Genomic DNA, 12184 nt, shown 5'->3' on the forward strand with positions numbered 1-12184 from the left:
CCTAAGGGAAAAAAAATGGTGCAAATTACACTTTGGAGTGCTTTGAAAGTAACAACTTAATTCCAGTATTTAAACAGTTGTTTAGACAGTTTTGTGAAGGTATAATTTGCATACGAGCAGCAGCTTAATTCAGTTCAACATAAAGCGATCTGTGTTAAAGCTGAAACAAGCAAGATATGCAACCAGTGACTGGGGGGCCCACTTATTTGTCAACTGGGAAAAACAGTTTTGACAAAAGTAGAACTTCATGAAATAAACATAGCAAACGTTGAGCAATATTTATTTACATTGCATTAACACCTCCTCTATGATGTGATAATCAAACTAAAAAAATGCATGCGGCTTAACTACATATTTTTTTCCCATTTTTGCATAAACATTTGATTTTTCTCAGTGAGCGGGAGAGTAAAGCTGTAAGAACAAAACATGCAGATGAAAAGCACTTCCACAACAGCAGAGAATCACGGGACAAATATTCAGTGTGGGACTCAAAGGTGCAAAATCAGAGTGAATACAAATTGAGCTCTTTTGTCTTCTCTACAACCAACTACCGTTAACTCTCTCAATTTAAATTGTACATCAGGCTGTGTCAAAGACAAATTAAAACATTGCTGTTACACCGATCATGCCAGGAGTCTAGGTATCTGCATTCACGTCTCTCTCCTTCTCAGATTCATGGATAATCTTTGCTATTGCACAACCAGGGTAATGACATGAAGGAATGTGTTAACAAGAAACTAGCCTACAACAAATTGCTAAGAAATTAAAAATAAAAAAGTTACATAAGGCTATGTTGCATGGTTTAAACAAATATTTCAAAAGACAAGTTACAAAGCTGATAAACTGTCACCATGAACATCATACACAGGCTCTAGGGATTTTTTAATTTTCCAGAATCATGAGGACATATAGATGACAAGTGGGACCAATCATTGCACCTTATGTACTCTACTAGGTAGAACCAACGCTTCATGAGTGTGTGAAAGTCCAACATTGCTTTTGTTTAACAGTTTCTCTGAGAAAACTGGAAGAAGTGTTATAGACATTGATCTCACTATTGTTTTCTAAAAATCTAAAAAAAAAAAGAGGTGGCAGTGTAATTTATTATTATTGATGGTGCAAGCGATGATGTTTTGCACCTACTAGAAAATTCTAGAAAATATGCTTTTAAATATTAAACAGACCAAAGAAACATTTTTGCAACATTTAATGCAGTACAGTAGCCATGCTAGGATGATAATAAAAACAGCTTATATCCGACTTGCCACTGCTCCTCTATAAAGATGCCCACTACACAAAAGTCACCTGTGTAATAGGACTGTTTGGCTAGCTTACCAGCTTGTGCTTTAAAATATAAACACCCTGAGCTAATATCAAAATATATATTATCTGATAAATGAAGAAAATACTATATACCCCAATCATATCATACAGCTTTATTTTCTTTGATATTTTTCTTGCTGGTCCAAATACTCTATTAACCTTTCTGTTTCTCTTCTTGGTTCTCGTCATCGTCACCATCATCATAATCATCAACAATCAACCTCCTGTTCAGTGTCTCTGTTGAACTCCTTGTATAGTAACTTTCTTTCCGCCTAAATGGAGGATAAAACAATAATCACAGTTAGAACTGGGCAGTCTAATAAATGTTGACATCCTATAAATCCTGTATGTGTACACAATTTGTAAAAAACACTAATGCAACATGATTTTGTTTAAATGTATTGGTGTAAAATAACAATGTTGTATCTTGAGTTAAGATGTGAAAATTAAACATATTCTGAGTTAAGAAGTGATGTAGGGAAACCACCACACAGAAGAAGACTGGCTATGGCTTGCAGTGTTAAGGGAGCATATAAGCTGAGCAGGCTAAATCTCTCATTATTCAGTTCTGTGACTAGGCTGGTTGCAGGCTTGAGTGTAGCAGTAGAAGGACCTGCAACAAATGCAACACACCTCTGATATAATATTGCTAGACAGCACTACATTTGTGCTAACCACTACATTACAGTGACTTAGGGCCGGTGGGCAGCCAGCTAAGAACAAAACAAATTGACAACATCATTATTTCGTCTTGCCTACTGAGGTAACCATGAAGGCCAAATACTGAACCAGGAAGCAATTGCATGCAAGGCATACTCACTTAGGGGTGTTTTGTGCTAGTGGAGTGCTTTAGAATAGATCCAAATCTGACCTGAATGAGCTGCATCAACTTGACCACAATGAAAGAGACCAGATCAATCGAATCTGAATCAACAGGACCGTATCAACATGAAACTGATGACTAGACCAAATCAGGTCAGATCCAATGGTATCCACTGAACCAGACCAAATCAACTATAATCTAGTGAACCAGACCACATCAACCTGTACCTGATAAAAATGAGCAGATCTCAAACTTATAGGAAACCCACCCCAAATAGAATATTTACCTTATACAGTATGTCACTTACCCCAAGCAATTTAAGAAAAATGTTACTCTCATGGTTTCGTGCAGAACGGAGATTAAAGTTTGTGACATAATAATAAATCTATGGTGGCCAATGCTGAACAGAAGAAAACATTACCAAAAAGTTCATGAAAAAATCTCATATTATTTGTGCTGCATTATTGACTTGTCAAGTCATCCAGTAGTAAGTATCCTCATAACGTCCCAAATACAAAAATATCGACTAAAACATTTTTAAATAAATTACTTCTAGTAAGCACTTGAATGTGCTCAGATGTTGTAATGCATTTTAACTGAGCCCCTGTCTCATTTGTTGGTCAGGTGCCCATCCTACTAACAGCTTTTTTATTGGCTAACATTGCAGTTCACATGGAAAAGTGAGTGAAAACATTATCAGAAAGAGAATTTGCCTCTTAATTGTGCGTATCTAAACGTAAATTCAACCCGTGCAGTTTCACAGCCTTCTACTAAAGAATGCCAAGGCTCTCCAGGTGTGGCTCACCGCTATGAATATAAATGTGACAACGTGAGGCAGGCCTACAATACAAATATTCATTTGCATCTGAAGCCATTCCAGTTTAGTTCACAAGAGTGTTTTCTAAAAGTGGTTTATTAACAATATTTTAGTAAAAATACTTTTCTTTGGATGTTTTAAATATACAACTGGACAATTTCATTGTGGATTTATGCAACATGAGTAATGTGATATTTTTTTATGGATGTTTAAGATATTATTTGCTGTTATCAAGCATTGGCCACTATAAACGCTGGTTATTTCAGAAATAGGCACAAAAACAATAAAGTAAAAATTTTTCTCAGTCTTCACTACATCACGTAAATAACATATAAAACATACAGTGGTGACTGAAACTTTAAACTATTCTAACTTTGAACGTTCATGCACTACATTAGACAGAAATTTGATACAGTTTGAATGATGTTTTTACATTCGAGCTGCACGTGAAGAGAAAAAACTGCAGCAACAGATGGCGCTTACACAGCGAGCGTAACCATCATCTGTTGTGCGTCATCTCTCGCTCCCACTGTGAAAGCATCTCTAATGTTACACTCATTCTTTTTCAATGCTCTTTTTGGCTTGTTTTTCGTGTGTTTGGTACAGTAAATGCAAATTTTTACAGGATTTATTTTTATGGGCGGCACGGTGGCGCAGTGGTAGCGCTGCTGCCTTGCAGTTGGGAGACCCGGGTTCACTTCCCGGGTCCTCCCTGCGTGGAGTTTGCATGTTCTCCCCGTGTCTGCATGGGTTTCCTCCGGGCGCTCTGGCTTCCTCCCACTATCCAAAGACATGCAGGTTAGGTGAATTGGCGATTCTAAATTGGCCCTAGTGTGTGCTTGGTGTGTGTGTGTCCTGCGGTGGGTTGGCACCCTGCCCGGGATTGGTTCCTGCCTTGTGCCCTGTGTTGGCTGGGATTGGCTCCAGCAGACCCCCGTGACCCTATTCGGATTCAGCGGTTAGGAAATGGATGGATGGATTTATTTTTATTGTCTTTATGTTTTAACCTATTATTTAGGGCATTTTATTATGTTATTTTTTACCTTAAATTATGTGTATTTGCTATTTAAGTTTATAAAAATGTGTATTGTCTAGGGTCATGGAACGTATTATGAGGGACGTTCAGAAAGTTTCTGCACTTTTTTTAAAATCTATTTATTAAGAATTTCAAAAACAAATTACATCACTTTTCTAAATTGTCACCTTCATTTGTGATGCAATTTTCCCAAAGTTGTACTAACTTTTTAATGCCCAAAACTACTCCTCTGCCAACGAAAATATGAAAATGTGGAAACATTTTGAACGTCTGTTGTAGTTCATTTTCTACTATTTCTAATGGGGAAAACTGATTCAGACTTTGACTGATTCAGAGTTCAAATGGCCTTTAAATTAAATTCCAAGTACGTGGCACCACAGTATCATTTTTGGGTGAAGTATTCCATTAAACAAAAGAGAATGCAACCAAATCATTCTCAAACCGATGAACCAGACCAGATCAACCCAGTGCAATGTTGTTAAATTTGTATTGTTTAAATGTACTATATATTGTACATATTTTAATGCATTCCCATTAGTAATACACATAATGCATTCCCATCAATACGCAGCTACATGAAGAAGACCTAATCAACCTGAACCCATACATTCCACTTGCATGTACACAACTCACTTCAACTGATGCTGCAGGTCACCAAACTGTCTTTGAAGAAGCCTATTAGACTCCTTCTGGTCTTCCAGCTCTCTCTGATTTTGTCGTTGCAATACATCACGGCGGCCTATCTCTTCCTCTGCGTCATTCAGCTGCCTCTTCAGGTTTTTTATTTTTTGCATCAGCTGCAAAAAATATAAAGCACACACTGCCAATCAATTGCCAGTAGAATTACTTGAAGTACATCAAGAAAATATTCACAATAAGCATTTTGATTGAAAACATTTCTCTGGTAAGATGGCACACTGGAACAAAATAAAGGAATAAAGTGACTCAGTTGGTTAGTAGTACACATTTATGTCTGAATATCCATTTAAAGAAATAACATAAAACAGCTGTGAACGTTCAAAATGAACAGAGTTGTACAATTTATAACACATTTGTAACACTAATTATGTTGTAAGAAATGCTGTTCAGATATATCTGACATCTGCAATAACATAACTGGCAATTAAACAGTGGCTTACTATAATTCTGTATGCTTATTATACAATTCAGAACAATATCATCAACAAATTGGAGGTCTTTTTCCATATTTAGAATATTTACTCAACATGAAACACATTGTAGGCAAATCTATACAAAAAATAATTAATACTTTATATGCATATAAAATATATGCAATTTTGACTTTAATTTGAACAGTTTTTTTTAAATAAAATCTTTATTGAAAGACGCAAAAAACAACATCTTTGAGAAATTTGAAAAATTAGTTAATAAATTGATACACCTTTCCATTTAGGATTTTAAAAATATGACAGCGAAGGAGCCGGAACCCACAAAATGCAAATGTGATGGACTTGTGGCCGGCATGCTTAACTAATTAGCTGAAGAAACCAAGCTCAAGACTTGAAGTTAGAAACCTTTCATAAACAAATGAGTAAACTTGCTGTTAATTGAATAAAGGCATACAATACAACACTGATGAAAAAAGATTTTTTAACAGAGTGAGTCACTGGACTAGACGACAACGGGCCTTCATGGAGCTTTAGGGTGATTACATCTGACTCACTGAGATTATGGAATTGGAACCTACGACTGAAAATTGCTGGAAAAATAATCTAAAAAGTCATCTAAAGTAATATAATATGTGAAATATGTGGATAAAATATTTAGTGATGGATAAAGTACCAGTTATTACAGAGTCTGCCATCCCAAAAATGCAATAATTCAGTAAATGATTTAATAGTTTTAAATTTCTAAGTGAAATTTTACAAACAACAGAATAAATGAAAAACACTTAAAACTGTATACATTTAGTCACTTTGCCTGCTCCTACCTGGTCTTTGTTTTCTTCTGAATGCCGATGTTCTTCTTCCAACTGTTCTGATAGCTCTTTAACTTTACGTTCCATCTTCTGAAGTGAGGATGTCAATATGATCTTATTCCTACAAAATAAAGGGTCATTTTTCTAATACTGACTACCATGGTGACAATTCATCCATCCATTGCTTGAAGTTGTTCTTTCCAGCATCTATCCTGCATACACTAGCCTCCATTATGTGTGGCATATTCTACCATTATGTCATGCTACTGGATATTTCTGGTACCTGAAACAGATGTGAAACACTTGAAACACTTTCAATATCTGCATTTTCCATTACAGGGATGCATAGATCCAAAGTCTATCTCAAAAGCACCGAGAACTAGGCTGAATAACAACAATAAATTATATTTCCATCCTACTTGCACATACAGCCTCTTCACACTTGCTCACACTTAATCAGTTTAGAGTCATAAATTAACCTAACAAAATATTTTTTGGCAGATGGAGACAACTGGCGTATGTAGAGATTGACTTGTAAACCCCAAACACAAGACATTCCAACTGGGAATCAAACTAAGTGAGATGCTATAAGGTTACAAGCAAGAACACCAATAGGACCCGTTTTATGTATCTTTTTAAGTAAACAATATTAGATAGTGCTTCACTGTGGAAAATGACATATGAAGCATATTGTAAGAACTATCACTGCTGAATGGTGACCTTAACGTCAAGTCCAAGACAAAAGTCCTATGTAGTACTAACGTAAGCCAAACCTATTTCATAACCACATAATTAAATTTTCAATTCAGCACTGTTACAATTTTCTATAAATATTTTTTATATCTAACTATCTACTCATTCTTTACCAAACTCAGTGCAAGATCATACGGGCTGCAGCCAATCTCAACAGTATCTAGTAATGAACAGAAGTCAAGTTTGGGCAGAACTCATTAGCTCAACAATAAAGCAGAAATACAAGTGACTTAGTCTGCTGAGCACAAGGACCAGACCAGCAGCCTGAACAGTTGTCGTGGCTGCACTTCAATTCATGGTTCTAATGTTACTGCACCAATCCAACATTATTAGTTCCTTTCTTAACTGTACATCATTCTGTTGGTGGCAGTCAAGACGAGTGTTCAGACTATGTAAATGGGTCTGTTCTCTGTTGTGGTTCCACTGAAGGATTTGCACTCCATTCAGGGTTGGTTTCTGCTGTTGGCTCTCTGTGAAACTGAATTGGATTAAATGGGTCTGAAAATGTTATGTACATGTGGTAACAATTGTACTGTAGCTCTGAACTTGTAACCCATGTTAGTCTATGTTGTGCTCATAGCCTTTTACCTGACAATAACATCCAAGTCAATAACATTCAGTTTTATTCATTTATGTCTCCATTTATATTGTGCTGTATCAGTTTACATTTCGTGTTACAGCAGCCATATGTTTTAGGCTTGTAAGTATGAATAACATTTGCATTTTTCTCTTGACATAGAGCAGTCAAATCAGCAAAAGCATCTTGCAGTGGTGCTCACCATAGAAATGGTGCTCAGTATAATTTGGTGCCATCTGAATGTATCATGCACCTCGTGGTTCGAATCGCTTCACGAAGATCAAAAAGGCTGCAGGTCAGCTAGTTTGGAAACTGCTGATAAACTGAAAAGTAATGTTTGAAGCTGAACGGGAAATTGGTTCATAAATTTCTCCCGAAATAAGCATCAGTATTTTTCTACACACTGCAAGTCATTAATTTTTTTTATCTTACCAAGTATTAAATATTAAACAGGCTGCTTGAGACCTCTTCCTTATTACAGTTTTGTGTAGTTCTGAAAAAAGCAGCACTAATGTGGAGGCCAGTCAGGGCTACATTTATAGTGTGCTCTACTTGTGAAGGCATTAACAGAAAGCAGGCTTGCTTTATTATGATTTGAGTTTATATTGTCAGATAATTAAAAAAATAAGTAAATGGTTTACAACAGTAGTTCTCAAGTTCAGTCCTTGTGCCCAATCATGGTTGCATGTTTTTGCTCTAACCAGACTTACAATCAGTGAGTTGCATTTAACTCTAAATGATCTCTTTGTTCAATTGGTTGCACTTTTCATTGTACATTCAGAAAAGAACCATAGTGAGAGATTTATATTTCTAAGAAATGTAGAAATATTCAGATTTTTGCCTTAGTTGCAAATGCTCTTGTTTAACATTTCCTATTTCTTTTTCCATGTGGGGCTTAAATAACCAAAACACAAGGACAAGAAGAATGAGAATCATTATGATGGTAATGAAAATTTTAAATCCTAAGGTAACATACATAAACATGTTATACATTTCAGTAAACAAATTAGCAAACCAGTTTTGTCATTTTTGGACTTGCCCCCAGAACTGAAAACTGGGAAATAACAACTTTCTTAATTATGGTCACTGAGTCTAATCAAAAACTGAAGTCGGTTGGGATGAAAACCTGCAGTCACAGGTGGATGGAACTGGAGAACCACTGCTTTACAGTATTCACGATGTACCACTTATATTAAACAATGAATACTAAATATTATAAATGGTAAAGACAACTACTGTAACAGAATGTCTGCCATAAAACATAAAAAAAATATCTATTTGTGCCATTAATTACTTGTAATAGTTTGAATAATAATTTTGAGTCATTTAAAAACACTTACCTCTCCTCTGCTCTTAGAGTGCTTTCCAGCTCTTTGGCCCTCATTTCACTTTTTGAAAGAATGTCTTCCTCAACATGAGAGCTCCTGAGATCCCTTAATTCTGCAATAAGATCTTTATTCTGAAATAATTAAAAGACAAGTGCTGGTCGTTTTAGTTTATATTTTTCAATAGAATGCTTTAAGATTAGATTATAGGTTTTCTAACTTTTTAAAATTATCCATCTATCCATCCATTATCCAACCTGCTATATCCTAACTACAGGGTCACGGAGGTCTGCTGGAGCCAATCCCAGCCAACAAAGGGCACAAGGCAGGAAACAAACCCCGGGCAGGGTGCCAGCCCACTGCAGTTTTAAAATTATTCTTTTCTTAATTTTAACATACAGCCCAAATGCATTTGTCACTTTCTATTAATATGTGTAGAGAAATCACTTCATTTTCTGAAACTCTTACTTTTCAATTCATATAAAGATGAGAAAATAAGCTGGAAGGAGGACCTTGAATTTGCACTGGCACAGACAAGTGTCCCACACTACAGTGAATCTTCCACTACACTACCATTCTGTTAACAGGAACAAGTTATTGGCATCACAAAGTCATTCGTTCATCTAATTTTCAAGCAGAATTGTAGAAAGCCAGTGACTATTCCAAACATATTAGGCATAAAGCAGAAATGAACCCTAGATGGGAAACTAGTCTATCACAGGACACACTCACATTCACACAGTCACACTCTTTCTGGGATCATTTAAAGCAGGAAGTCTACCTAGCCTGTATATTTCTGGTAAGTAAAAGGAAATCACAACTTACAGAAACACCCACATAGACACAGAGAGAACATGGATACTTTAGGCTGTAACTTCAACACCTGAACCTGGATTTCTTAGAAAACACTGCTCATTTTAAGTAAAATGATAAACCTTTAACACTGCAAGATGCATAACTTTGTGTAATCAACACTATTAAGTAATATGTGATTTAGTGGATTATTTTGATATTACTAAAAAAACATTATTTACATATGAAAATTAATATGCAATGTACTTTATGAAATACTCTTTGTATTATTAATGCTCATGTTTCAGAGTGTCAAAAAATAACTAAAGACAAAGATGTAATTCAGTATAAAGTCACACACAATTTCTATGATAAAAACAGAGAAAAGTCAAGCAAAATGACACCTTTTATTGGCTAACTAAAAAGATTACAATATGCAAGCTTTCGAGGCAACTCAGAACCCCTTCTTTAGGCGAGATGTAATACAGAAACGGAAGTTCCCTGTGTTTATATCCACACACTAGGACACAGCCAATAAAAGGTGTCATTTTGCTTGGCTTTTCTCTACATTCATAATGGCTAACACGGTACAACACCCTAGTACTATGATAAAAACACACATGCCACATAGAATTAAGAGTAGAATAAAAAATTCAGAATGATATAAAACTGGAAAAAGTAACATTTTACAAGGAAACGTTAGTGAATTATTTAGATATCATTAAAGTACAGCATTACTGGCTGCATTTTGTACATCTTCATATTCAGTAACCCAAAGTAACATCAATCGCTAACACTGGCTGTTTGTCCTAGTGATTCAGGTGGTGCCTTTGTGTATGTACAAGTACTGCAAGTATACGATAATCTTTACATGGTGTTGGTGTTCACTATTGAAAAGCATTACATATAATGACATTGCTTGCTTATGCTTATGCCTAGAGGGATGAAATATGATATGTAAAGATATACCTGTCTTTCAAGCATTGAATTTTCGCTTTCTAGTTGCTCCCTTGCTTCCCGTTCCTGAATTAGTTTGATCTGCAGCTGTTCCAGCTGAAAAATATATTACATAACCATTTTCAAGTTTGTACATGTTCATTTACATTGCATCAAACAACTACTCTACATGTCTATCTGTGGAAATTTCAAGAGGCTTTTCATAAGAATAATTCACTACAGAAAAATACTGGAAAGCTATTTAAGAATACAAAACACAGAGATGTATACTATATTAATACTTTCTGAAATAAGAAAAGCATTTTAAACAAAGTATAAAAATATTGGTCAAGGCAAAATGAATGGTTGACTCCATCACAAATCTCTTTTCTGAGCATTTAGATTAATTGTGACAAACAAATCTTTTCAACAAATGTTTTCTGGGCAGATTCTCATTGCATAAAGAATGCTGAAACAGAGTGAAAATACTCAATCATAATGAGAAGAAAACACTTGTTTCTATAGTGTCATGGCAAAGAAGTTGCAACAATACCTGCTCAGAGCTTCTTTTGAATTTTGCTGCCAAACGTTGCTCATTGTCATGCAGCTCTTCCAAATCACTTTCGAGATCTAGTATTTTTTCCTATGATGGAGGGAAATAAGAAGGTACACCAAAGAAAAAATTAATAGCAAACTAAAGTAAACATAAAAAGATGGGATAATTAAAATAGAGGGATTGACTGAAATCACATATTTTCAGATCTGATGTATTCACTGATGTATAGAGTTCCTGCTTTAGGCTGTAAGATATTTAATTTAAATGATTCCAGCAAAAATACAGTATTTGTAGGACCTTGAAAATGACAGAAAAGAATATTATATATTTAGTGCAAAATCGTTAGGAGAGAATGTTGCCTTCAACTCCAAATAGTGTCAAAAGAAAAACAATAGACTAGTCTATACACATAGCTACAAATTGTATAGGTAAAGTTCATTTACAACAAGATCTACTCTGGTGAGAAAAAGGCACAATCTAAAGTGCACTGTGGCTGGCTTTTAAATAGCCCAGTAGAGTTCAATTGTATTAAAAATTGCTTACCATTTTTGTCCTTTATGTACAAATAATATTATTTAACATCTGCATATTTTTCTAACACTACACTACTTATTTCCTAGTAAATGTCCCTGTGAGAAGAATGATCTGGCATATGTTTGTAATTAACATGACAACCTGACTGCATTAAGCTGTGATTATGTTAACCTTTAAGCAAATAAATAAGGCTTGTAAACAAAGGAGAAGGAGCACTGTGGGCACAGCTATTCTACTATCTGACACCTCAAAAGACTCAGGAGTGTTTTCCAACCCTGGCACTGACAAACGTGCACATTTACTACACTTCATGGGCTTCATTTCTCTTTCACATTCTAAAGACCTATATGTTTGTGTATGGTGCTCTGTGACAGACTGGTATTTCAGTAATAGTTCTTGCTTTGAGCTTTATACTTTTAAAATCAGCCCTATGTAGTAGAAAAATTTGGAAAGCATTTGTAAACTGACTTCTTCAGGTGTATCCATTAATGTTCTATGGGCTTTAAGTCTGAGCTTTGGCTAGGACACTCAAGAACAGTTACAGACCTGTACTGAAGCCAGTCCAGCGTTGTTTTGGCAATATGCTTTGGGTCACTGTCACACTGAAATGTGAGTTGTCACCACAGTGTAAGGTCACATGCACGCGGGAGCTTCAAGGGCCTCTGTGTATTTGACTGCATTCATCTTTCACTCAATGCTGACCAGCCTCCCTGTCCTTACTATTAAGAAGCACCCCCATAGCATGACGCTGCCACCACCATGCTTCACCGTAG

The 12184-nt window shown here is 35.6% G+C and overlaps 1 protein-coding gene across 3 annotated transcripts in view; it reads right to left on the reverse strand.

Moving 5' to 3' along the window:
- Nucleotides 1-352: 352 nt before the first annotated feature.
- Nucleotides 353-12184, reverse strand: part of LOC120527244 (cingulin-like protein 1) — a 220442-nt gene continuing 208610 nt past the window's right edge. For all 3 annotated transcript variants that reach the window (XM_039750435.1, XM_039750433.1, XM_039750434.1), the window contains 6 exons: nt 10875-10964; nt 10355-10438; nt 8609-8727; nt 5951-6059; nt 4633-4796; nt 353-1595 (listed from right to left, as the gene is read on the reverse strand). In XM_039750435.1, the coding sequence (XP_039606369.1) occupies nt 1478-1595; nt 4633-4796; nt 5951-6059; nt 8609-8727; nt 10355-10438; nt 10875-10964 (684 nt within the window). In that variant the 3' untranslated portion in view covers nt 353-1477. The remainder of the gene's footprint in view (nt 1596-4632; nt 4797-5950; nt 6060-8608; nt 8728-10354; nt 10439-10874; nt 10965-12184) is intronic.

The sequence above is a fragment of the Polypterus senegalus genome, chromosome 4, assembly GCF_016835505.1.
Source record: "Polypterus senegalus isolate Bchr_013 chromosome 4, ASM1683550v1, whole genome shotgun sequence".
NCBI lineage: Eukaryota > Metazoa > Chordata > Cladistia > Polypteriformes > Polypteridae > Polypterus > Polypterus senegalus.